The sequence below is a fragment of the Perna viridis genome, chromosome 2 (assembly GCF_037379345.1).
Source record: "Perna viridis isolate PV_CMFRI_1.1 ecotype Kerala chromosome 2, ASM3737934v1, whole genome shotgun sequence".
Classification (NCBI taxonomy): Eukaryota; Metazoa; Mollusca; class Bivalvia; order Mytilida; family Mytilidae; genus Perna; species Perna viridis.
Genome location: NC_142446.1, coordinates 918,809 through 945,728, shown reverse-complemented (window position 1 = coordinate 945,728; position 26,920 = coordinate 918,809). Strand labels below are relative to the sequence as shown.

General features: G+C 34.4%; 2 protein-coding genes across 5 annotated transcripts in view; one reads left to right on the top strand and one right to left on the bottom strand.

Moving 5' to 3' along the window:
* Positions 1-1,719: 1,719 nt before the first annotated feature.
* LOC148623237 (uncharacterized) lies at positions 1,720-19,277 on the top strand. 2 transcript variants are annotated; one of them, XM_088564960.1, is made up of 3 exons: positions 1,720-1,987; positions 17,360-17,509; positions 18,558-19,277. In XM_088564960.1, the coding sequence occupies exons 1-3, from the start codon at positions 1,783-1,785 to the stop codon at positions 18,767-18,769; spliced, it is 567 nt and encodes a 188-aa protein (XP_088421086.1). In that variant the 5' UTR covers positions 1,720-1,782; the 3' UTR covers positions 18,770-19,277. The 2 variants fall into 2 exon arrangements, with proteins under 2 accessions (XP_088421086.1, XP_088421085.1); XM_088564959.1 differs by lacking the exon at positions 1,720-1,987 and adding an exon at positions 15,795-16,119.
* LOC148623236 (AP-5 complex subunit mu-1-like) overlaps positions 19,149-26,920 on the bottom strand; it is a 54,809-nt gene continuing 47,037 nt past the window's right edge. The window contains exons 13-14 of one of the 3 annotated variants that reach the window (XM_088564956.1): positions 21,609-21,705; positions 19,149-19,597 (exon numbers count right to left, since the gene is read on the bottom strand). In XM_088564956.1, the coding sequence (XP_088421082.1) occupies positions 19,506-19,597; positions 21,609-21,705 (189 nt within the window). In that variant the 3' untranslated portion in view covers positions 19,149-19,505. Of the gene's footprint in view, positions 19,598-21,608; positions 21,706-26,136; positions 26,562-26,920 lie in introns of those variants that run through there. The other 2 variants (XM_088564958.1, XM_088564957.1) reach the window with 2 other exon arrangements.

Sequence of the window (26,920 nt, the reverse complement as noted above, 5' to 3'; positions counted from 1 at the left end):
AGTGCAATGTGATTTTTTACTTCGCTGAACCGTTTGTGTCCTCCAATATTTTGATGAATCCAAACAACCTTTTCACAAATGTTTCACACAGGAGCGGCATATAAAAATCCTTTACTTCCAATAAGTCAACATTCCAAACCAAATCACGATCTCAACTAAGTGGAATTCCTGCACGATCTGGAGCTATTCACAGAGGTTGAAGCGGGAAGGGTTTTAGATAAAAGAACTCCGTGTCTTACATGTATAGTTTATTTTTCTCTACAGTTTATGTTTCTAGTTGAATTGCTCACGAAGTTCAAGATAGATGGGTCTGAAAAATTGCCAACGATGTTAGAACTGTCAAATTTACGAAGTAAAGTATTGGTCGTTCCCTCCGCTGGACTCCAACTCGTACCGCTGTGACATCTATGGCAACACCGCCTGCGCAAAGTCCAGCGCCTTAGACCACTCGGCCAGCTGGGCAATATAAAAATATAGCTTTCGCTGGCCGGGTGATTCCTCCTCGTAGGATGAATCTAGGGCTGTAACTTAGTACACGATGTATGGTAGTACGGGACAGCTCATCTAGTTGTTATGTAGGATAGAGGATCAAATTAACTATATACATGTCACAACAAATCACTATTATAAACACGTCTAAGAATGTGACAGCTAAATATGTTCAACATCACCAAATGATGGTTTGTTTGTTTATTTATTTGTTGGGGTTTAACGTCCGAGCAGCAATATTTCAGCTATATTCAGACGATGAACATAAAATTGATGATAAAATGAACATGAAATGATGATGAAATGGAAAAGGGATGGGACACAAGGACAATGGGGTCGACAAATTTTGATCGCCACTGGAAATAGGGAGAGGTGGGTAGGATCGGGCAATTTAGCCTCCTGTGGTGGAGCCATATGGTTCCTACTCCGGAGAATACCACAGTAGGGTTCTTTAACGTGCGAGGAACGTGACATCTTTCCCAACACGGTGCACCACTATGGTTTGCGGTCAGGTTCTCCGTATTATAGCCTGACAACCCCAGCATGTAACACACCACCTGGGGCACACATCCCAGTTGCTCTGTGGGCAGAGCGCTCTAGCCCCGGCTAGGGTTCTGAGCACTATTTAGTCGCCTTTTACGACAAGCTTAGCGCTGCTGCAGGCCTATTCTTGTTACACCCGGACCTGCACGGGGGCCAAATGATGGTAAAATTTACATTTAATATTTCGGATAACCGATATCCTTCTTCAGCAAAAAAAACAAAAAAAAACTAACAAAGTTCATGATCAAAATATTGATTCTGAAGCTGAATCACGCTGTGAGTGATTGTACCTTTATCAAAGGCACACATATGTAAATGATAAGGAAGCTGAATGAGAGCGAGAACGGGGACGCCGTAATTAAAAACTAGAAAAGAATTAATTATAGAAGGGTCTGAAAAGTTCCCAACGATGTTAGAACTCTCAAATTCGCGATGCAAATTTTTGGTCGTTCCCTCCGCGGGACTCGATCTCGTACCGCTGTGACATCTATGGCAACACCCCCTGCACTAAATCCAGCGCCCTAGACCACTCGGCCAGCTAGACAACATATATAGACAGAAATAATGATACAATTAGTGACTACTGGAACTATTCGGTTATACATAATCTCACCATGGATATATTGCACACTCAAAAGAATGCAGCATTACAACATTGACTAACTATTATAAATGAGGGGCTACAATACTTAAAAGGTAGTGTCGTAGCAACTGAATGTGGTCATTGTCGGACTAACTTTACCAACAGACATGTCCAGTATGAGGTGTTTAAAATGTCTGTTATGGACCAGTGCTATTTTTCTGTTGATAGCAGCATTTTTTCAGATTCTGTCTGTAGCAGCACCATACTGGAGTTTTGATGGTTTACATTATGTAGGACTATGGAAATATGGACGCTGCGTATATCCATATACAAACTGTTACAGGATATGGCGCATCGAATACTTTGTTTCAGGTTTGTCAGTATATATATATCTCTTTAGGAACTACATAAGATATTGGATACCATGTTGATTTTACACCTACGAATAAGACTAGGTTATAGATAATTTATTTTCTCGCAAATTTATTGATTTGATCTACATCCATTGTCGGAAACCTACGGTTTATTAACAACGTATTCAACCGTGTGTTTCCGACGATGATCTGTTACTTATCAATTTTAAAAAGGCTTAACACGTTAGACTTATCACCCACAGGGACTTGAGATCATGAGTTAGATCTATTAAATGGATCTAACTCATGACCTCAAGTCCCTAAGATACGACCAATGCAAACAGTAGGATGGTGTTCCAACACCACAATTAATGTAATCAGAAGGGTCACGACCAATCACAACTAATGTAATCAGCAGGGTCATGACCAATGTAATCAGTAGGATGGTATCCCAACACCACAATTAATGTAATCAGCAGGGTCACGACCAACCACAACTAATGTAATCAGCAGGGTCATGACCAATGTAATCAGTAGGATGATGTTTCAACACCGCAACTAATGTAATCAGCAGGGTCACGACCAACCACAACTAATGTAATCAGCAGGGTCACGACAAACCACAACTAATGTAATCAGCAGGGTCATGACCAATATAATCAGTAGGATGATGTTCCAACACCACAACTAATGTAATCAGTAGGGTAGCAACAAAATCCAATCCATAATCAAGTCCAAAATAGATATTACACCACCAGATTAGCACTCTACAGGCATTTCAAACGAAATCAATTGATAGATAAATGTAATAAAAACGCCTATTTATATGATCAATAGAAAACCATAAATATTTACCCTGACCCCATAAAATCAGACTCAGTTAAAAACATAATAATGGTACATGTAGATTGAACCCAAGTCAGGGTTTTGAGTCCACCATCGCTCCCTCAAACATACGGATCCTACCCGTGACGATGTATTATATGATACTTGCCTACGTGTCCGTCCCGCGACGGTTTCTAGTTGATAACTTGAGGGCAAATCAATGAGTATTCAGCAAAATCCAAAAGGCAGTATTTGAGTTAGGCCACTTTAAACATTTTTTTCACCATTACTTAGCGGGGTATCACCTAATGTTACATTTTTTTCATATTCATGATCAAAAATATGATGATGACAAATTGATTAAAGTGGAAGTTTTATTTGAACAAAATCGTTACATGTTAGTTTGATCACTCTGTAAATTGCAACGGTTGTTATACTTCAAGGAAGCACAAGTAAAGTCTGATTTCCATAATAGTCGGTCACTCATCATCTAAAATGCTACCCTACGCTTAATCAAAGTGCTGATAGCACTGGACGTTTTTGATTCTTGTGAAAATTGTTGCACGAACAAAATTTCAAAGATTACATGATGTAAAATAAAACTGTGATCATACATTTGCATTTTTCATATTATTTAGAATTGTTTGCCCTAATATCCATAAACTGAATGTCAATCCATAATCCTGATTAACTTCACAAATTTTGTTCCAGTTCATCCTTTTAAAAAAAAAACCCAAAAAAACAATTAACTTTTAAACCTGTCCAAAAAGTAAATTTGCATTTACATTCAAAAATTTATGTTAACAGAGTATCTATTCTGCTCTGTAATTATACTCAAATAAAATTAATTTCAGCTTACACCAACCAGATCTCTGTTTTTTTACATATATATATATATATGTGTGCGTTGTCTACCCACCTCTCGTTCGGTAAATATCCATGACTTTTTGACTCGCTTTCGTCAAACATCAACACAATTCCACATGGTAGTCCGTTTTACTTAAGCGGCGATCTGAACAGCTGAGTAGCTGATACAGAAGACTGTATTGTAGGAATTGACAAGTTATCTGATCGTAAAGTGGTTGACTTTCTCGTAACAGCTATGATGAAATATTTAGCGAATTTTTGAGTAATATTCACAGATGTATTCTGAATGGTAGAAGCTCTTTTCATAACGATTTTACGTATATGTCAACGAGAGGGAGGTCTGTTGTTGACCACTGCATTGTACCATATGAACAATTAAAACTTTTCGACAATTTTGAAGAAGTTCGTGCTCAACATGTGATTGAGAGTATCTATAACGTCGACGAGTTTGATCCTCTTTTTTGTTCGACATTTGATGTTAACATCTCTAACCATCATTTTGATATGTGCAACAGGGAGGTACCGGTTAACACGGACATTAAATTTGACACTCGAACTCTACCGAATGACTGGATGACGGATGCATAAACGAACTCATTCGTAACTTATATTAGAACAGTCTGAAGTAAATCAATTAGAACTGGACAATAAACACGATTATCCATGATGAAATGAACTCCTTAAACTAAAGAAGCGCAAAGTTAACTGTGTGGAAGGCGGGAGCAACAAGCACAGGAGGATAAAGAAACCGTGATCGACCGACAGGCTTACGGAACTCTGGAACGAAGTGTGTGTAGCAGAACGGAGCTGGAACAATGTAATAACAATGACCAAAAACAATTACGAAAAATATTCGATAAAAACTGTCAAACTGCTTAAAGACAACACTGGTATCGTAGTCAGGAAGAACTGTTAAATGTACAAAATTCAGATCCTCGTGAATTTTGGCGAAAAAAATTGTATCGGCATTGGTAAAGATCGACAGAAGTACATTCCAATGGAAGTAACATTAGGTGATGGTTCTATTTGTACTTAAACTGTTCTAGAGAAATTGAAACATTCATTTGAAACACTTTTAAAGTGTAATGATGCAAATAACTTTTCAGATAACCATGTATTAGACAATGTCTCTTTCAGACTATTCAGACTCTGAGATAAGTTTTGATGAGGTATGAAAGGTGTTAATTAAAGATTATAATGGTAAAGCACCAGGGATTGATATGATACCTGTAGAATTGTATAAAAATAATGTTTTTGTTGGTATATTACAAAGATTATTTAATGTATGTTTTAAATGTGGTAAAACTCCCACTATGTGGAGTAAAGGAATTATAACACCTATACCAAACTGTACTACATCAGACCCGAGAGATCCTAAGTCATACAGAGGAATTACTCTAATACCTTGTTCATATAAATTATATTGCAGTATTCTGAATAACAGACTTGTATCTTGGTTAGAATCAAGAAATATTTTACATGATGAGCCAAATGGTTTCCATAGTAGTAGAAGTATAATTGATCATTTAATTACGTTTATTATTGAGACCAGAAAACCGAGAAAATTGTCTACATTTACTGTGTTTGTTGATTTTAAAAAAGGCGTATGATACAGTTAATAGAAATGTATTATTCAGTGATTTAAACCAACTGGGTATTACTACACATTTTTAATACTGTTAAAAAAATATGTATTCTCATGACGAATGTGCAATTAAACCGAACGGTAATATGACTAAATGGTTTACTGTCAATTCAGGTTTAAAACAGGGTTGTGTGTTATCTCCTGTACTGTTTAACATTTATATTAAAAGTCTTGTACTGATGTAAAGGCATTAGACATAGGTACTGACATTGATGGTGAAATGGTTAACATCCTTTTATATACAGATGATACAGTACTCAGAGTCAGAAAATGATCTTCAGTTGTTATCAGATGTGCTTAATACATGGTGTAATAAAAATCTACTTAATTTAGATAAAACTAAAATTGTACATTTTAGAACTCATTCTGTGAATAGAACAAGTAGAATTTTTTCATATGGTGACAAACAAATACGTGTTTTTAATAGCTATATTTATCTTGGTTTATTATTGACAGAACACCTTGATTGTAACGAAATGGCAAAAGCTGTTGCAAGGTCAACCATTAGAGCTCCTAGTTTACTAACTGTAAAGAGTAAAACACACGCAGGTTTCCAGAATAAAACTTTCACCAAACTTTATGATAGCTTAGTCTGGTCAACAGTTAGCTATGGTGCAGCGATCTGGGACACCAGAGATTTTTCATGTATAAATGCTGCCCAGCACAGAGCTATTAGGTATTTTATGGGTCTTGGTAAATATGCTCCCAATTATGCCATTAATGGGGATATGGGCTGGAGACTTCCGAGTGTTAAACAATGGCGCTGTGTTTTTAGACACTGGACTAGAGTTAATGTTATGCCTATGGATAGTTTGTTTGTTTGTTGGGGTTTAACGTCCGAGCAGCAATATTTCAGCTATATTCAGACAATGAACATGAAATGGATGATAAAATGAACATGAAATGAAAAAAAAGGATGGGTCACAAGGATAATAGGGTCGACAAACTTTCATTGCCACTGGAAAAAGGGGGGATGGGTAAGGTCGGTCAATTTAGCCTCCAGTGGCGGAGCGCAAAGGTTCCTACTCCTATCGAATACCACAGCAGGGTTCTTTAACGTGCGAGGAACGTGGCATCTTTCCCAACACGGTGCACCACTATGGTTTGCGGTCAGGTTTTCCGTATTATAGCCTGACAACCCCAGCATGTAACACGCCAGGGGTACCCCATTCCACCACCTGGGGCACACATCCCAGTTGCTCTGTGGGCAGAGCGCCTAGCCCCCGGCTAGGTTTCTGAGCACTATTTAGTCGCCTTATACGACAAGCTTAGCGCTGCTGCAGGCCTATTCTTTTAACACCCGGACCTGCACGGGGCCCCATGGATAGAATCAATCATAGAGTTTTCATATGGTGCCATAGAAATGCTATCAGTAATAAGAAAAAATGGTGTTTTACAACTATGGCAAACTTCAGAGAATGTGACTTAGATCTATATACAGATTTTTATAATATATTTTATAAGAATTTATTTCCTCAACTTGAGATGTTGTTTCATAAGTATAAAATTTAATGGCAAAGAGGAATTTTATCCAGTGATGTTGGTAAAATATTAAGAACTTATAAACTTTTTAAAACTACTTTTGAAACAGAATTATATTTAAGTAAAATCTATTACTCACAGATACAAAAGTGCATTTGCAAAATTTAGGTGTGGCATAGCCCCTTTATGTATGGGAACAGGTCGTTATGAAAATAAAGAGGTGAATGAACGAGTATGTTTTATATGTAATGATCAGATTGAGGATGAGAAACACGTGTTATTAGCTTGTCCTCTATATATAGATTTGCCAGAACAATTATTATATGAAGTCAAAGGTATAAATAGGGAGTTTGATATTTCATCTGATGATGATAAATTTGTTTTTATGTTTCAAAGTGTTGAATGCTTTGATATAGTTGCTAAAACCTGCTTTAATATTTTAGATAGAAGAAATAGTTTTCTGTATTCATGATAACATTTTATCTTTTAAACTTAGTCACGTTTTACAAGTGTGTTTATATTATGTCTTATTCAACTAATTTATATTTTATAATTTCTCACATGTACTTTTAATACATGATAATCTTTAATTATTGTATATACTATGTTTTATTATAATATTGACATATCTAATGCTATACATGTGGTGAGACTTTAATCAAATATTGAATCAAAATCTGAATCTGTGCCCTCTTGTACACCTGTTTGCCCGAGGCTTTTAAATAAAATCTTGTCATGTCTTGTATTGTATGTAGGTTAAAACAATTAATCAATGTCTTTATTCAAAAGCAATACATATTTACATACACCAGTGGTCAAATGTCTTTAGCATAACACATTATTAAATATATAACATAATAATAATAAGGGGTTTAATCCTGGTTTGCCCACATTTAATTATACCAATTATAAACAAAAAAGATTAAGGGTTTACTGACCATAAGATTGCACCGTCCATTCCAAATATATAGGTGTCATATTTGTGTGTTTCTGTGTAAAAAGAAGATTTTGTTTTCAATCTGTAGTTTCTTTCTTAATACATAAATGTAAAAAAAGATGAATGATATATCTTTATATACTTTAATAATACTTCAATGAAGTATATTATAATTAATTTGAACAATTAATATTGAAAAATAATTAACTATTATATCAGACGATCATAGCACATATAAATTATTTTGTCTTATAAGCACAATTTAAGACACATAATGTTGAAAACAAAATATATGAAACATTATACATAACACAAAAAAAATGTATTTACAAATCATGAATATTTCATCACAAAATATATTTAAATATGCACCGTGGATTCATATTACAAAAATACAATATTTACAATGTCAATTAGAAATCAGTCTTTAAGTCCAAGTGAAGTAGATGGGATGCTGTGTCAACGTGGTCTACCACGTTGATGAGTCCTTGGTGGTACCTGTCTTTGAGTGGCTGAAGTCTGGTGTCTATCACTCTGTATCTGCGTCTCTTTGGTGGGCGAGCTCTTCCTGCTGCGCACTGGATGATGGTGCATTCTGTAACTGTCTGGGTCTTCTGTAGTACCTCTATGATCTGGTAGATGTTTGGGTGGGCATATTGAACTTTCTTCTTGATGTTGTTGTGCCAGCCTTCCATGTGGTTGGTGGTGCGGGGTCCCTCGGTCTGGTAGTGGTTCCATAAGGAAGGGCGTCCTTCAACCCAAAACTCTGTCACATAGTTGGTGAATGATGTTGTGTCGGGTACTTTGTCAGCTTCTCCGATGTCTTCAAGTGCGTTGAGCCATACGTATTCAACTAGGTGTTGTGGTACGAGTGGTAGGACTGCTGCTCGTCGTACAGGCTGGGTGATGTCTTTATTTTCTTTGTAGTATTCTGAAGTCAGCATTTCTGTGTCTTTCGCCAAATACACTGTGTAAAATGGAAGAAGCAGCCTTTAACGATAACCTCAGGGAAGACGGTGAGTGCTGCGTTGTTGCTTTTTTGTAGTCGATGAATACGGTGTCTGGTTGGAGTTGTAGTTGGTGTTGTTGAGAGATGTGTCGGGTCTAGCTAAAGAAACGTGTGTAGATCTCGTCTTTTTCTGGTAGTAAAGCAAATACAAGTATGTACATGGAACCTTCTACCATTGCATGACTGTGTACAGCTGATGGAGCAGTGATGGACATACGTATAGAATGTGCCGTCGCAGAAAATTGTGTTGGCAGCTAGGTGAGTTAAGTTCTAGATAGTAGAGAAGATTAGCATGGGTGGGTAGAGGTCATCAGAAGGTAGAAGGAACTGGTCTCTGGCAATAGTAAGGTACCATTTATCTTGTAGATTGATGTCGGTAGTTGTCTTGGGTAGGCCTGGTATGTTGAGTAATTTCTGGTGGTAGAGTGCTGTCTTGCAGGAGTAGTATGTTGGTAGCTGCTCAATAATTTGCCTGGTGTCGTCGTTCCATTCTGGAGTACGGAGTTTGGTGAGTTCTTCCTCGTAGATGGTTGGTATTGGAGTGACCTCTGCGTTGGCTCATTGTTTCATTGTATGCATCACTTTCAATCACCCCTATCTTAGGTTGGATGACTGGGTGGTTGTGTGGTGGACCAAATTTGACAGGGTGACCCTCATGTGTATTAACTGTTGCTGGACAGGCTGGAATACTAGATCACCAGTAAACTCTGTCATTGCGTCTTTTCTTAACTCTGAAACGGTGACCTCCTAGGACCAAACTTTCTCGGCCAAACTTGTTCTGGACGTGCTGAACTTCTTGAAGTTTGAAACAATATTTTTGATACCCATTTATCAGCATATTAATAAACCCACATGTTTGATATGCCACAGTTATCAAGTATATCTTTTATATACATCAACTATTTATTTTCTAAACCATAGTTATTATAATTTATTAACAATAATCTGTATAACAAGTGTGATATTTTACTATCTTTGTCATTCATAAGTCGACCCCAAAAATTAATCATACGTACTTTTGCGCTTAAAGCAATTGGATATTTTCTGCATAAATAATAAAATCAGGTGTCGATTGTTTTAAATGCAACAACAATTTACAAAATTTAAGTTGAATACGTTCTAAAATGTCCATGTTTTCGAATCCCAAAATTTCAGATCCGTATAGTAAAATAGGCAACACCGCTTTATTAAAAGGGTCTCATTGAAATTCAATAGATAGATTATTTTTCAAAACTGCGTACATAGCTTTTGTACCCTGGTCATATAAATATTTTCGTGTTCTCAGAAAGGAACCACTTCTGGCAAAAATATACCAAGATATTTATAATTTTTAACTATTTCTAATTCATTTTTTTCAATACAAAATTTCAAGTTTTGTGGAATTCTTCCACAAGAAAATATTAGAACTTTTGACTTCTCTGTATTTATTTTCAATTGCCAATTTGAACAGTAAATAACAATTTTATTAAACAAAATATGCAATTCAGTACTGCTGTCTGCTAGTAAAACAGTGTCATCAGCATATAACAATAAAAATATCTTCAGGTAAACTGTAAGTTCATTTTCTAAATCCGAGCTAACTGATCCTAGGCCATTTAGATTAGCTCTTTCTAGATAATTTTTTAAGTCATTTAGATAAAATGAAAATAAAACTAGGGATAGATTTTCGCCTTGGCGAAACACCAATCTCACATGGAAAAAAATCTGATTTCTTCATTATTGTGAGCTACACGTGATTTAATATTTCTATACATATTTTGAATAACTCGGAAAAATTATTATTCAAAAGGTTAACTAAAAGTAAATGTCTGTGTATCGAGTAAAATGCTCCCTGGAAGTCAATGAAAGCACGACATAGTTTCTTTTTCTTCAATTTCAATAGTTCAAACAAAGCATAAAGAGAAAATATATGATTATTTGTGCTATAACTGTGTCTAAAGTCTGCTTGATTTTCATGTAAATTAAAAGTTAATGCAAACAATCTGTTATTCAAGACTGAGGTAAATATTTTCTTTAGGCTAGACAATAATGTTATTGGTCGATAATTTTTCGGATCAGACTTATTCCCTTTATTTTTAAATACACGAATAACATTTCCAAAAAGTCATGCTTCAGGCAACAAGCCTGTATTAAAAATCAAATTAAACAACTGTAAGTACACATCAATCATAATATCAACAGATGAACATATATATATTCATTAATTAAATGATCATCACCTGGTGCCTTGTTATTTTGAACACCTTTAATAGCTTTAAAAATTTCATCTCTTGTAAAACTATGATACAAGAACATATTCGATTCTTCAATATCATTTTCATATTCTGTAACTAAATTTGAAGCATTAGAGTTATTTTTATCAATTTCTTTAAAAAATCAAATAAAGTTCCAATGTCTATATCTGACTTTAGCTCTTTTTGTTTTTGTTTAAAATTTTCCAAAATTCACATGGATTCTTGTTTCTCGTAGTTTTCATGTGTTGTTTCAATGTTTGATTAAAATTACGAATACTAGTATCTATAGATACCTTATAACATTTTTCACTATATTTCAATCTTTCTTTAAATACATTTGATCCATAACGTTTATACAATAGTAAAGATTTCCTATATTCTTGTCCGCTCTTTTTGCAGTTTTTATCAAACCAATCAAATAGTATATACGCCAAATATTTTCTTAGCAGATTCAAGTATAACATTAGTGATATTATAAACAAGATTATTTACATTTGTTCTACGATATCAATATTTTCACCTTTCAATAAAATACATGACAATATCCCATCAACTTGATTTCTATCAATATTATCATTGAAGTCTTTTGTTTTGTCACTTTCCACTTTCCAATGAGTGCTACGGGGCTCTCAGTTGTGGCATCTACATTTGTACATGCATTTGTAACTATCTCATTTTTACAATCGATTTCGATAATCAGTGGTGAATGAACATCCGAGAAAAGTTTGCTAAAGTTCAAAACTTCAAAGTTACTCTTTTTGTGAAAAAGAAGTTCCTGAACATATACCGTAGTCAATTACACTCGAATTTTTACTGGTCGGTCTACCGATACAATCTGCATACATTCGACCATTTAAAATGAACATATTATTGTTGTACAATGATTAATCAACTTTCTACCATAAACATTTACAATATGATCAATGACGACGTTTTGAGATACCTAAATCATCCAATGAATATCTGAAAATTCATTCAAATCGACTAACTCATGTACAAATCTGTCACCAAAATCATTTATTTCATAGAAATTATTTAGTTTCCCAGTTCTACTATTAAAATCATCGCATAAGCATATATAAGAAGACTCATTTAGTAAATCATGAAACTCAATCTCTATTTCAGATATGGCATAATCTATAGCATATCTGGTATTTTCAGGTGGAATATAAACAACACTATGCATTGCATCTTGTTGAAAATCTAGAATTTTTTAAAATCAATTTTGAAGCAATATACATATTGACATTCTGTATTAATCGGAAGAATGAATTTTTTAAGAAAATTTCTACATCCAACTGCTATACCACCTGATCTGTGATTCGTAATTTTTTTCTGTTCTTGTACTAAAATGTGAAATTTTCACAATCAATTTCATCGAGGCCATCTAGTTTTGTTTCTGTATAACATACGATATCATGATTTTCCAATAAAGTTTTAAATTCTGGATATAATATTTTAGATTTTATACCACACACATTTAATGCAAGAAAACGTAAGTTTTTGCTATTTACAATGCTATTTACTCTACTACTATTATAACTGAGAAAGTCTGTCCGAGTAGAGTAACCATATTGAGCACAATGAATGTCATGTGACCCTCCTTGACTGACCTATGAGTGAAGTCCGTGACAGGTCTTTCTGTTTGAATTGTTTCTCTGTACCAGACTTGGGGTCAATTATATGCAAAAGTAATTGATTACAACATTTATCCAGAAATCGGATAGTTACAATTTATGGTCAGACTAATTTCAAGATTAATTTCAAATGTAATAGTTACATCTAATCATCATAAGGTCATGAACTGTCTTGTCAAAAAGAGAACATCTCTCTGGCCTAATAACGTTCACTGCAATGGAAAATAGTCTTTCAACAAAACAGAAGACATTGGTGTACACAAGTAACTCATTGCTAATTTTGAAAGCGGTTGGGAGTCTCTGTTTGATTTTTAATGATGTCCATTTTTCATTCAAAATGTTTGAATATTTGTTTACAGGAAATTAAAAGAAATAGCCAATAAAACGTCAATTAGTTTTTAATGATATTAGGCAATTGTATATATATTTCCATAATTAAGAAAATAACTCAATAACAATTGTGTGGTTCAATATTTCACTTACTCTCATATTGGTGACAAAATTGGATGTAACTGAAATTTCAGATTTCCACTTGTAATACAAGAACAATGAAGACATATTGCCTTGAAATTTCCAGATTTGTCTTTTGGTAGATAAAAATTATTCAGAACATTAGAATTCCTGTTGACTTGAACTTGTCTGAAAGTATTAAGTAGCAGTCTTTATAAAAATCAGACAGGAGGTGATTCATACATGTCAAAAACCCACCAAAATTAACTTTATTTCTTACTCCAAAACAGTTACAGATCGCATAACCAGTCTTTGTTTTTCATTTGGTTGTCGCACTTTTGAGATAAAAAAAGTATAGATTGTACATGAAATTGGGATTTTGCAAGTTATCGTTCTTGATTTCGTTCGATTTGGTTGATTTTAGTGGGAGATAGATGTATGATTTTCTCAAAAGTGCAGATCCGTAAACAGAAATCGTTATCGTTATGTAAAAATGTAGTATTTGTAGACTGAAAAAGGATCGTTCGTTCGGTGGGTTTTTCTACACCATGAATCACTTTACCATTGGCATGCAGTGTCCGAATTTTATATGGACTAGTACTTAAGTTCTTCTCCGTCTAAGAATCAGGCAAAATGAGTATAAGATGTGGCACATGAAGAAAAAAGAAGAGATTTTATTGCATCATCCAAGTATTTATTTCTCATAACCTCCAGAAATTACTGTCAAAGAGTAATCAAGGGAACCAAGGTTATAGCGGTAATCAAAAGAATGTAATCCAGGGACAAAGACCAGACATGGAAAACAGACAAACACAACAAAGAACATAAAGTAACTAAAGTCATACATACAAAGTAACAAAAGCAAATGAGCAACTCGGACTCCACTAAAAACTGAGAGAATGGACCAGGTGCACCGGTAGGGTAAGCGTCCTCTGCTTTTCTAGAAACACCCGCCGAGTTGCTCATAAAAAGTCAAGTCCGGGGTAGACAAACGAGGGAAGGAAAACTATGACCCGTTGAATACATCAGTTTTCATGGTGCAGATGGATACACCATAACGATCCACGAGTTCATGATGACGACCATAAAACTTCTGTAGTGATGACTTCAATCTTGTAGCAACATAACCCTGTTCCAGAAGCCTATTTGTTAGAGTTCTAGCGCGATACAAAAAGTCTGCGTAGTTTCGGCAAGCTCTGGCATAACGTATGAGTTATGATATGAACACTCCATACGCAGGTGCCAAAGGGATGTTGCCACAGATGAAAGGAAAGTTGACAATTCTGAATGAAAAGTCATCACGTTTTCCATAAAGTTTGGTCAATAGTAATCCTTTAAGTGTTTGTTAAAGTTTGCATTTTTAAGATATTGTTTGTTCAAATTTATTTGAAATGCACTATTGAAAAAATGGCGGGAAAAATTTCCCGCATATTTTCTCTTTTTAAGTAGAAAAAAATATCTAAGTCACAGATGCTTCGGGAAAAGTTTAAATAGCTTTTCAGTTTTTTTCTAGATGTACTCAATACGTTTGGGCAAAAAGACCTATATGAGAAACATAATGTGCACCCCACTGCCTGATTCTTACACAGAATGGTACTTAAAAGATTTTAAGCATTTAAAACTGATGACTTTGCACCACTAACATGATACACATCTTTTAAGGACCCGACACAATGCAATTGCATGTAAATGAAATGTAATCACTAATTACATGCAAAAATATTGAAATAATGCATTACTTTCAGTTACATGTAATAAAAAAAAAAACGCTGAATTACACATTACATTGAATTATTTCAAAAGTTGAAATTAATTACAGCTAATAACATTTTTAATAATCCCAGGTCTGATCATTGCATTAATTATGGTGTTTGAGTGATAAAGACAATTATACATAAACTAGTTTTCATTCAATTTTACGAGTTACAAAATGTAATTTTCTCAATAAATTCACTGTTTTGTTTTGGAGTATGGGTAGATTTTTCACTATTATGTTTGAACTCATCGTAAAGTAGAAACGCTGGAGAATTATTTATGGCAAAGAAACAGTAATTTTAGTAATTGGTAAGTTTAAATCTATTGTTTAAGTGAAAAGTTTGAAAATTTCCTAAATTCACGGCACTTGAATATTTTGAATGAAAGTTTTCATACTTTACATTATTTGCAAAATGACAAACAGATCAAATCTCATTTTATAGATGATAAAAAGTTTGTCTCGAAAGTTCCGCAAAAGGGGAGGGGAGTCACCTATGGTGTATGTGGCCCATGAACTAAATACAGAAGAGTTCATTATAACAGCCACTTGTAATTTGATAGAATATTTGTAGAACTTGTGTATAAACAGTATACATTGTTTTAAAGATGTACGATTGTAGGAGATACCAAGGGACATGTTGCAGCCTAACACGCTAGAAATAAATCAGTCAAGCAGTATTAAACAACATCAAGGATAGCAATATTACAATATGACAATAAGTTTTATCCCAAAAACCTCAATGTTTCCAGGGACCTACCGTAGAACAGGGTTTCTCAATTTTTAATATGGAATTTCAGGCTTTCTACTCACACAAGCTAGATCGTAAAATACTCCGGTAGCTACAACTATTCTTTGACCCAAGTCCTGTAAGTACCTGTGAATATGGAACATACATGTTTCTTTACAGGTTCAATGCAGAAACTGATATGTCCCTTAACTGATCCTCATTTTGAAATATGTAACATTTGATGTCAAAGCCTTTTCAATGAAGTAACAGTGAATGGCATTTTAATGGAAGATGTAGTATGATCACGTGACTTTTCACCTGTCAGGTATCTTATCTATCACTTTGGACCCAATATATCTGCATAAATGGGTGATAGAGTGATAGGAGCCGCTAGTCTACCTCTGATCGCCTGTATAGCGCTCATAGCAGCTGCTGTCTTCCAAATTCTCGCCCTGGCCTCGGCGAGCTGGGGATACAATGACAAAACATCAATGTACGTCGGTCTTTGGCGTGACGGAAGATGCTATAAATCTGATCATAGGGAATGTTTCAAATCTGATCATGTTGAGTATTTCGCTGAAGGTAAGGAAACTCGTAGAATTAACACCAATATAAAATAATTCTTGTACAAAAGTTAACATCTTTTGAGGTATCGTTACCATCTCTTTCTCAACTTCATGGTCTGCTCTGGAGATTACAAAACATTTTTTTTCAAATAGTGTACTATAGGATAAAGAATGTTTTTAATATACATGTAGCAGTCATACGAATATTTAGAGAAAGACTCGCATTATAAAACTGTCATCAAGAAGAGTTTAATATTTGGCAAGGAAACGTTGACTATTATGTGTTTCTGTAGATTACAGTAGGACATTGACCTAGCTTTTCTCCCAAAATGTGAAGTAGCTATTTATGGTGATCAAACTGTTGATTTTTAAAGATGTCTATATTGACAAACCGGTTACTGAATATAAAATGATTGTATAAATACATAATGTAGTTCCTGTTTATCAAAGCAGAACACCCCTTTTATGAAAATTTATTTATTATTTTAAAATTAAAGGATGATATGAAGTACATGTAAATGTAAATCATGTGACTTCTGACTAGGACAAACAGTAATAATCTTTATCCTAAATGTTTGCCACACTCTCTGGGCTTAAGTATATTAGCATAACAATCAATTTCTTCTCCAAATCATACACGCTTTTAACTTTACTTGTTTTATAAATAGAGTTAATCTGATCATAGAATAGAAAATTTAGCTTTGTATAACAATTACGGCGGATTCAGCCGATGTCCACTTAATTTGTTTTGTGAACGAAGAACGAACTTTATCGTTAAACAAAACTAGGCACCCTAGAAACAACAAACACACAAATCGGTTCTTTTCATTCATTTGATATAACAAGGATAGGTATGGTGTAAATGTTAAAGAGACAACCCAATCAGCAGGAAAATGTCAGCCAAAAGCCACCCACTGGCCTTCAATGAACAAGGTAACCCTCACACCACAAGGCAGGCTGCATCTGGCCCCAAAACATTATTATACATTCGAATCCGTCTCATTTGGCTTAATTATGGAAGTAATCAATCGTAATATTAGGAACAACAAAATGATATACAAAATCTTGAAAATAACGTACTTGCAAATGAAAAAGAACAAACAAAACAATCGAAACTAAAAGGTGACGACGAATACATACAATAATCCTCAATGCTTTCCTGTGCCTCTTGATGGTACCTTGGAAGATCGGAATTTAAGAACTTGCATAGTATGTGTGATACGTTAAAATTCTATTGATGTTGACCTATATTTTAGATTGGTTGAAAGCAGTTCGAGGGTTGGCATGTTTGGCCTTGATTTTCCTTTCTTTTCCGTTGGTGACACTTCCTGTGTACATGTACATTGCATTAGGGCTGTATTACAGGTGTATGTTGGGAACTATGGCACTATGTAGTCTATTGTCAGGTAAAACCTTTGGTTACATGTGACGATGACGTAACGCAGTCTAAAACACAATGACACAACAATTTTACCAAACATGTGACGATGACGTAACGCAGTCTGAAACACAATGACACAACAATATTACCAAACATGTGACGATGACGTAACGCAGTCTGAAATACAATGACACAACAATCCAACCAATAATGTGACGATGACGTAACGCAGTCTGAAATACAATGACACAACAATCCAACCAATAATGTGACGATGACGTAACGCAGTCTGAAATACAATGACACAACAATCCAACCAATCATGTGACGATGACGTAGCGCAGTCGGAAACACAATGACACAACAATCCTACCCAGCATTAAACAAAACAAACAAAACAGGTGAATGTATAATTCCCGGTAGGTATATACCGTCTTGCAGGGTTTGTTAGATAAATAAACCATAATTTGAAAAAAGTATTTTACTACAGACACGGGGACAAGACGTTATTTTTCCCTCATTATTTAACGTGTTGCACATACACAGCTTTTAAATCAGGGACTTTATATAAAGTCTCTGTTTTAAAGTAACACATAGCTATACTTAGTAATAGTAACCATTCTCAGTCCATTCAATATTACGATGAAATGCTTTAGATTAAAATAGAATGCAAGATTTCATGTCACAGAATTAGACTCCCATTCAACCAGCTCTTATAGACAGGGGTAGATCCAAGATTTCAGAGTAGGGGACGTATACAAAAGAGCGAGGTTGAAAATTTGTTTGATAAATTTAAGTTAAAATCACAATTTTAAGCAAACTTGTAGATTGTTTTCAAATATATGGATTTAGGGAAAATGTGTGTAAAATCATGATTTCATGCAAAATAAAAATACAACTGTATCAACGAAAGTATTCTTAACTCTACGACACACTAAGACGATCAAGAAAACACAACACACACAAATATTCAATAACTTAATGGTACGGGTATTTTGAATATTAAATCACATTAAATGAATGGAATAAGGACACAAGTGCTTTTTTATCAATGTAAAGTTGTCTGTTTTCAGCTGTATGCTGTCTGGCTGGAGTTGTTGTATACGGAATACAAGTAACGGCAATGGACTGGGAAACATCATGGTGTCTGTATGTTGCTATAGTGGGAGCAGCGGCAGCATTCATAGCATTCTTGGTTTTAGCTGTAGCCACCTTGACTAAAAGACCAGAAACTGTACGGAAAATTGAAAAAACACATATGTACACCATATATGCTGAACACTAGTGCAACAGACATATACATATACCATTTCCGATAAATGCTAATGTATGAACACGTGTGTATACATCTTGGCTGAATACTAATGTTACTGACACATGTGTATACCATCTTTGCTGAATACTAGTGTTATTGACGTGTATATATATATATATCTGCTGAATACTAGTGTTACAAACATACCTGTATACCATCTGCAGCATACTAGTGTTATTGCCATATGTTTACATCTTTGCTAAATACCAGTGTTATGGGCACATGTGTACACCATCTGCTGAATACTAGTGTTATTGACAAATGTGTATACCATCTTTGTTGAATAGTAGTGTAATGGACACATGTGTACTTTGTACTAATATTAGAGCTAGGCAATAGTTAGACAGTGTTATAGACTGTTTGTATTAATATTCTTTATTCTATAATAATACATTGTTTTCATTGCACAGCCCTGAGAAATGTTTGGAATGCGAGACGAACTTCCTTTATACCAAGAAATAAATGTATCAATTCTTCATAGACATTTGTCAGAGGAAAGGCCAACACATTTATATTTACACACACATGAATACTACTGTTTCAAAAAGATAGTTCCCCAAAATGTTGATTTAATATCAACTTTTATATTTACAAGGTGCTGCATATATGTGGATATGGTTAGCATCAAGGATTTACTTCCGTACACAATAGCTATATACCTTAAAAAAAGATTAATTTTCTTGGTAAAAAGTAATTTCTGTTGATACTATGAATTTTTCACAGATATAGGTATCTGGCTGGTCAATACATCACCATGAATATTCCATATTTTATAGTCCACAGTCACGTATTCTTCAACTGGAAAAAAAAACAAAAATCTTGGTGAGGTCGTAATGTATACACAGGGTTAACCTCAAGGGTCATTAAAAGAAGAGACTAGAGATTATTCAACAATTTCTGGAAAGTGGAAAAGATGAATTTTGATAATGATAATAATAATCAAGCAACGTAAAATAACAATAAAAAGCTTCGCCGAACGCAGCATGATACGACCACAGCCAGTTGAACTCTGTTCTTTTGGGGCAAATGTATATACATCTTCAACATATGACTCACGGTTCATTGTGGACACAAAAGCTAAAAATTCTAAATTGGACCAAAAATAAAAAAAAAAAGAAGATTTTTAGGGTGTTGCCCCACTTTGGCCCATAAAGACTGAAACTGCTAAATGCTATTTTAAATCTGTTAAGTATTCTTATCACGATATTTTGTAAGAAACGCATTTTAAAAAATTGTCAAAATTGAATGAGAAATAAACCTTCTACACCAATTGTAAATAAACATCCATTTTACCCATTTTGAACCTTTTTGGAGAACAGTAGGGCCTAGTGAACCCATTTTCAATAGCAAGTAACAATATATCAAACTTTCATGATATCTGGTTCAATACAACTAATGTTATCGCAAGGAAACCAAACAAATAACAACGCCGACGACAACAACGACGACAGCATCATAACATTAAACGACTGCAACTTTTGCGGTCGTATAGAATTGTTTCAATGCGAAGAACAGTACCAATCATATATTTGTTTATTCCTTAGACTAATCATCCAGATTAATCATACATTATACAGATTCAATATTTTATTATAGTCTCACCACTTGTATGACATTATATATAATACATTTAAAACAACAACACAATACAGTTATAATACACAAGTGCTATTCTATAATTAGAATATGAGAGACTTAATACAACGTATTAGGCCAAGCCGATTTAAGAGGATAAAATTATATTCATAAAATAGATGCACGGACCAACTGACGGACGAACAGACGGACGGATCAAACACGTTATATCACCCTAACTCATTCCGTGGGGTACAGTAACGGTTTTCTTTCGTAAAGAGATCCCGGTTTTGAAGAGTATCGCCTATTTATGACTAGGAGTTTCTCGTCCTCCCAATTCTGGGTTTAGAGCGAAGGTGAACTCAAAACCCTGACTGGAGGGATGGGAGTTTCTTTGTACAACCAATAATTAATGTGAGCATAGCTAACAAAAGGATACCCTCGCAACCCTAAAATATATATATATACAATATACAATATGCATACTGCCGTCACACATGTAAATTCTGGAATTTCCACCTAAACCAAAAAGTCATTCAATCAGAAAGAAAATGCCGTTATCCAATACAAATACATTTATTTACATAGTTTATTTCAACAATCTAGGTCCCACAAGGGGCAGTTATATCAATGTAAGCGAGATGACAGGAACCTTATTGGAGATACAGAAAATGGGTACAGGTACCTTAGCACATAAAAACTTTAAGGAACTCAGATAATACATCAAAAGATACACAATGGAATTACCTTAATTGTAATTATTCATCGATAGTAACATAATTGGTTTGATTGATTATCTTTTATTCCTTCAACAACAAGAAGAACTGAAATCTAACCTTGGGTGTCTGCGAATTCTCTGTCTTGCACACCCAACTGTGTAAAATGTCTTATTTTATATAAATTTATACAACTAACAAAAATGATACAACTTTCATATAACGAAAATCTGAAATCAAACCCCCCATACATGTATAAAATCTGAAATCAACCCCCCATACATGTATAAAACCTGAAATCAAACCCCCATATAACTAACATACATGTATAAAATCTGAAATCAAACCCCCCTATAACTAACATACATGTATAAAATCTGAAATCAACCCCCCTATAACTAACATACATGTATAAAATCTGAAATCAAACCCCCCTATAACCAACATACATGTATAAAATCTGAAATCAACCCCACCCCTATAACTAACATAAATGTTTAAAATAGAAATTGACTTACCTATAGTAAGTTTAAACTTAGTATTAGGTGAAACTTGAACTGTTTTAGGGTCTATGAAACATCCAGAATAAGTCAAGTCAGACATCTTCAAAAATAACTGAAACACACCATAGATCAACATTTAAATTATACTCCTTACACGAATTTTTCTTACGAATCGTTAAGAATCTAAAAAGTTTACATATGGGAAAACGTCGTTTTTCGCTACTGGGACAACCTTGTAAGACTCAGAAAATGTGACAATGTTTTAATATTAAACAACGGAAAAGTATAAAATATGGATTTGATTAAAATTGTGAAAAACAACATTCTAAAAATTAATGAAATTAAACATGCAAAAGAGCAAACCATAGCTGTTAACTTCAGCCACTCTCGACAATCCTGTAAGCCTCAGTGAAATAGCTCATATATCAAAATATTACGTCTAGAGGGCAAATTCGCTGAATAATTATAAACTTTAGCAAAACAACATTTATTTAGTAATAAAATTAATTTCACACATCGAGTGAAATAAATTTTATTGTTTTGATCGCGAGGCTTGCCGATCTATTCGAACTATAAAATTTCTTTCACGAGATATGAGAAATTCATAATCAACAAGCTTTGAGTGTAGATTCTGTTTCTCTAATGCACAAAAAAACGTCAAAAATACCCAAAATGAAAAGCGCGCGAAACATTATGATTCCGATTCTTTAGGAAACATGTTGGCGTCACACAAACGCAAACATTCCAAACAAAAGAAACCAGACGATTTCAAAGGTTTTTCTTTCACTTCAAATCTTCCCGAGTCCCTTCATAATTCTTATTTAAGGTAAGAAAACACCAAAATTATCCTATTTAACTGAAATATAACTACAATGGTAAGCGAGGCGATTCAAGATGGAGTCCAAGACAATTGATTTATAAGCCAATCGAACTCTGGGAACAAAAAAGTCAAGCGGTATGAAAATTAAACTGAGCACATTAGAGAATGACCATTATAATTCTAGCCATATACGCTGATTATTCAATGAAATACGAACAGCGCGCATAAAGTTAATCCTTTGACTGCCAGAGTTTTCTCTAAGAGAGTGCCAGACGTATTTTCAAAAATATTTTCCGAGCTGTTGTTCTGTGACGTTTCGTCGTGCAACGATTGTATGACGTTACAATGCTGCCTCCGATATGAGGCATCAAGAGGGTGGAATGAATACCATGCAATTGTTTCCCTATTACTATTTTTAAAAATTGATTTTCCCTTGATTGAAAGTCTGAAAATATTGACAGGGCAGCTAAGCTAAATATTAAACATTAAAAAACAATTACAAAATGTGAACGTAAATGAACAAAAAGCAAACGACACTGTCGACAGGGAATGACCTTTTGGAGGAAATAAAATAAATACAAAAAAAAGATGCTACCTCACTTTACCTACATTTTTTGTAGACTTTTATCTTAAATTGTGCATATAAAATATTTTTCCCGGAAAAAAATAACATAAAAAGGGCAGTGAGTACTATCAGACAAAAATGATTTCATGTAAAATGCTATTCAAACGATACATGTAAAAATAATAGTTTGTTTAGTTTGCATCCAACTGTCTTTCCAATCAATGAAAAGTTTAAGAGGAGTTTCACCTTTGAGCCTCAAAATATATGAACACTTTTATCGAAAGATCTCCCTTTCGCAGGCGCAAGTGGTCATAATTTTACTGCATCGTACATTCAAACAAAACACAAACAAAATATTGGAAGACAGACATGATACATGCATGGCGAGTCACTCCTTATTTTTTTTTTTGGAAGGGGAATAACTGACAAATTAAGAAAGCTTTTGACAGATTTTAAAATTCACATTATTTTACAATTGATTAAATTTCCAATCCATTTGATATACGGACTAAGACAATACCGATTGTGATTTTTTTTTCGGGGAACACTTCACTTTTTTGTTTTCACCAAAAATATGATTGTTGGAATAGAGGCGGTTAAATTTGACAAAAATGAATGTACAATGGTTAAAAAAACTTACCATTTCTATTGCTATCACTTTATTTGTTATGATCTGTGTATGAAAACCTATATTGGCCATTCTTTTTTAATTAAAAAAACTTCAAGATAATAAGTTGAAAATTCAAGATACAAGATAAAAAAAAGAGTGGCCGATATCGGCCTCCGTATCTGTGTATTCATTGGTATTATTTTATCACTTTTAACCCCCCCCCACTAAACGACATTGAAACCACCTTGTTTGTACGTCATTCCGTCAATGGATGGGCTTGTTTCAAAATTTGGTGTGGCTTTATAAAGATATGGCATACATTATAAGTAATTTTGGTTGATCTACGATATCAGCTTCCTGTTCGAGTTTTGCATGCCTAGAAAAATACCACGCCAGCAGCTTTTTTTGGGGGGATGGGGGAATGAAGGGGATAGGACCAGATACGTGGCCTTCGGTTCCATAGAAAATAGTGATAATAGAAAAATAGAACAAAAATAAAAAATGATTTTTTTCTCTAGCAACTGATATAAATCAAATAACGGTTCAATTGTCATCTTAAAAGACAAACAATTAATTGGGGGAAATGAGGTTCATGTTAGCAAAGGCTCATATATTTAAATGAATGCATGTACACTGTTTATTGAATTCATGTAATACCATGTCTAGCACTAAATTGTATATAAGCATTTCATTAAGATTATATGTTAACGTAAATGTTATAATTCTTATGATAACCAGTACATGTAACAGCATAAGAGAAAAACTTGTTGACGTTAGCCCCTCCCCCAGTCATCCAGCCAAGGTAATTAAAAATATATATAATTGATTAATAAAATCACTAGTGAATTACCAAAACTTTCCTGTATGGAGCCTCCCCTTTTTGCCTCTCAATGTCAAGTTCCGTCGTCACAAAGGCCTTGCTATTGTGGCGCTAAGAAAACAACAGGTTTTTGAAAGGGCCGATGGATCGGCCCTCTGGTACTGAAAGGAGTACTACTTTGGGCCGATGATCGGCCCTGTGGCACAGAACTCGTTAAATATACAATATTGTTGACAAAGAACAACTGAGATGCAATGCCAACTTTTACGATTTTGACATAGCTTTTACGGATGATTAACGAATTATGGTTTGCGAAAACTTAACGGAAACTTCCGGTTTAGTTACGAGTATTTTACAAACGGTAATGATTTTTCAATTGAGTTGCATTTTTTCATACAAATTCAAGCAATGCAGCCTCATGCTTATGCAATTTGACATTCTTTACGAGAGAAATATGTCAATATCAAACCAAAAATACATTTACCTTCTTCGCACGACAACCCATGCCTCTTCCCCTTAGACAAATCATTAGTATATATTCGCAAAGTGTTTGCTTGAATTCGTGTTAATCCGTAAATCCATCCAAAAACTTTCGTAAACTACTAGCAATCATTTGTAAATGAACCATGAAACAATCGTATAAAATAACAATCAAAACAGTTCTTGCGAATACTTCACGAGTTTTTACGATCGATTAACGATGCCTTACGAATGGTTAAGATTTGTGGACATTGTACTATTTCGACCCTAAAAATTACTAGTTGTTGGGTACAAGTTTTGTCATGGGTGATCGGTTTTTACGGTGGTTGATTTCTAAATTGAATTCCTGTTTGGCTGGTCCTTATTTGATTGACTTTGTCATTCGATTGGCTTATGTATTTTTTTTGTTTAGATCTATATTTATCGAGTCTTCAGTTAGAATTATTTTTGTATTTTGATTAATTGCACACTGAAATTATTATATTGTCATGATTTAATGTTTTGTTTTATACAGTATACGTTTATATTTGTATTCATTTCGTCTCTTGAAAATAATATGACCAAATCTTATATTTCGTCTTGTCTATTGATGCCTTTAAAGCTTGGATTGATATAATTTGACATGTCCATTTTTTTCTATTCTTTTGCGAATCGATACGTACGAATGCGAAATGTCTAGGAATCATTAAGAGTTGTTTACGAATGCCGACGAATTTTAATACGATTGCTTACGAATGCCTAAGAAATGATGCTTCATAAGGATTCACAAGAAAGATTCGTGTATTTCTATGATTTGGTTGTTTGACATCCTCACAAGTTTGGGAAGCAAGGGTAGACCCTGACTTGGGAGGATGCTTCTAGACAGTTGGAAATTTGTGATATAACGCCATCGAGAAATTGAATGTGATATGAAAAAATCGCTGATGGTTCTTGTGTGATTGTGTCACATTGTCAATAAAGCTTGTTCAAAAGTGATGTGACATTTTCATCTTGTTCTCCTGTAACAACTGATGACGTCACTAGAAATTCCACCATGGCAGATGCCAAATATTCCAAAAGAATCATAGGAACATAGGTTTTATGAAAGTTGAATATCAAATCATTTTATTTAATTTCAACATAACAAAGATGATTTACAAACACAATGTAGTGAACAGAATAAAATACATATACACCACTACTTGACTATGAACTCCCACAAAAAAAGAAATAAAAACTAGAAGCCCTGTTTGTCACAGTAGCCCCGCGTCATTTGTTAGTAGTGATAATAAATCATATGTGTCTGTAAGACACTAATGATGCCCCCGCTCGCTAGATTTGCCAAATTAAAACGTTTATTTTTGCATGAGGACATGGTTTGCTGATACAGAAAGGTTATGTACTGTCGATTGATGCAGTAAATATTTGGTGTGTTAGGCTAAGCACTGCAAAAATACTTGCGATGAGACAAAGAGGGCTAATGGACGGACTGACGTACACATTAAAAATGTTAATACCCCCAATAACAAACCCCTAACTTAGTTGCTTGGGGTATGTTTCTGACAAAAATTACTAAGTCCACCTATCACCCAGTTCCGTAATATTCCTAAGCCCACCTTTCACCCAGTTCCGTAATATTCCACAAAAATCAAGATCCTATGACCTTGCACACCATCATTATGTGTAGAAACATCCTGCAAAAAATATTTTACATGTAGTTCAAAAACAACAGGAGGAGATAGCCGGACAAGCAATATAGCCCTATTTCTGATGAAAATGACAAAGTCTAACTATCACCAATTTCCGTAATATTTCACGAAAATTAAAATTCTTTGGCCCTGCGCACCTTAATCATGCATAATCATGCATAGAAATATCCTGTAAAATGTTTTAGATGTAGTTCAAAAACTGTTCGGGGAGATAGCAGGACAAGCCATGATCATGTGTAATCCGGACGGACGGACATTGGTAAATTAATATGCCCCGACTGTTTGTCGTGGGGGCATAAAAACGGAAGTGATATCAAGGGTAAGTAAGTCCTGCTCAGCCAGTG

What these genes read in the sequence shown, in the direction of transcription:
- LOC148623237 (XM_088564959.1), top strand. Translation starts at nt 15,903, where the DNA reads ATGGGTGATAGAGTGATAGGAGCCGCTAGTCTACCTCTGATCGCCTGT. An exon ending in TGTTGAGTATTTCGCTGAAG is followed by an intron (nt 16,120 to 17,359) that starts GTAAGGAAACTC and finishes CCTATATTTTAG; the next exon opens with ATTGGTTGAAAGCAGTTCGA. An exon ending in ACTATGTAGTCTATTGTCAG is followed by an intron (nt 17,510 to 18,557) that starts GTAAAACCTTTG and finishes GTCTGTTTTCAG; the next exon opens with CTGTATGCTGTCTGGCTGGA.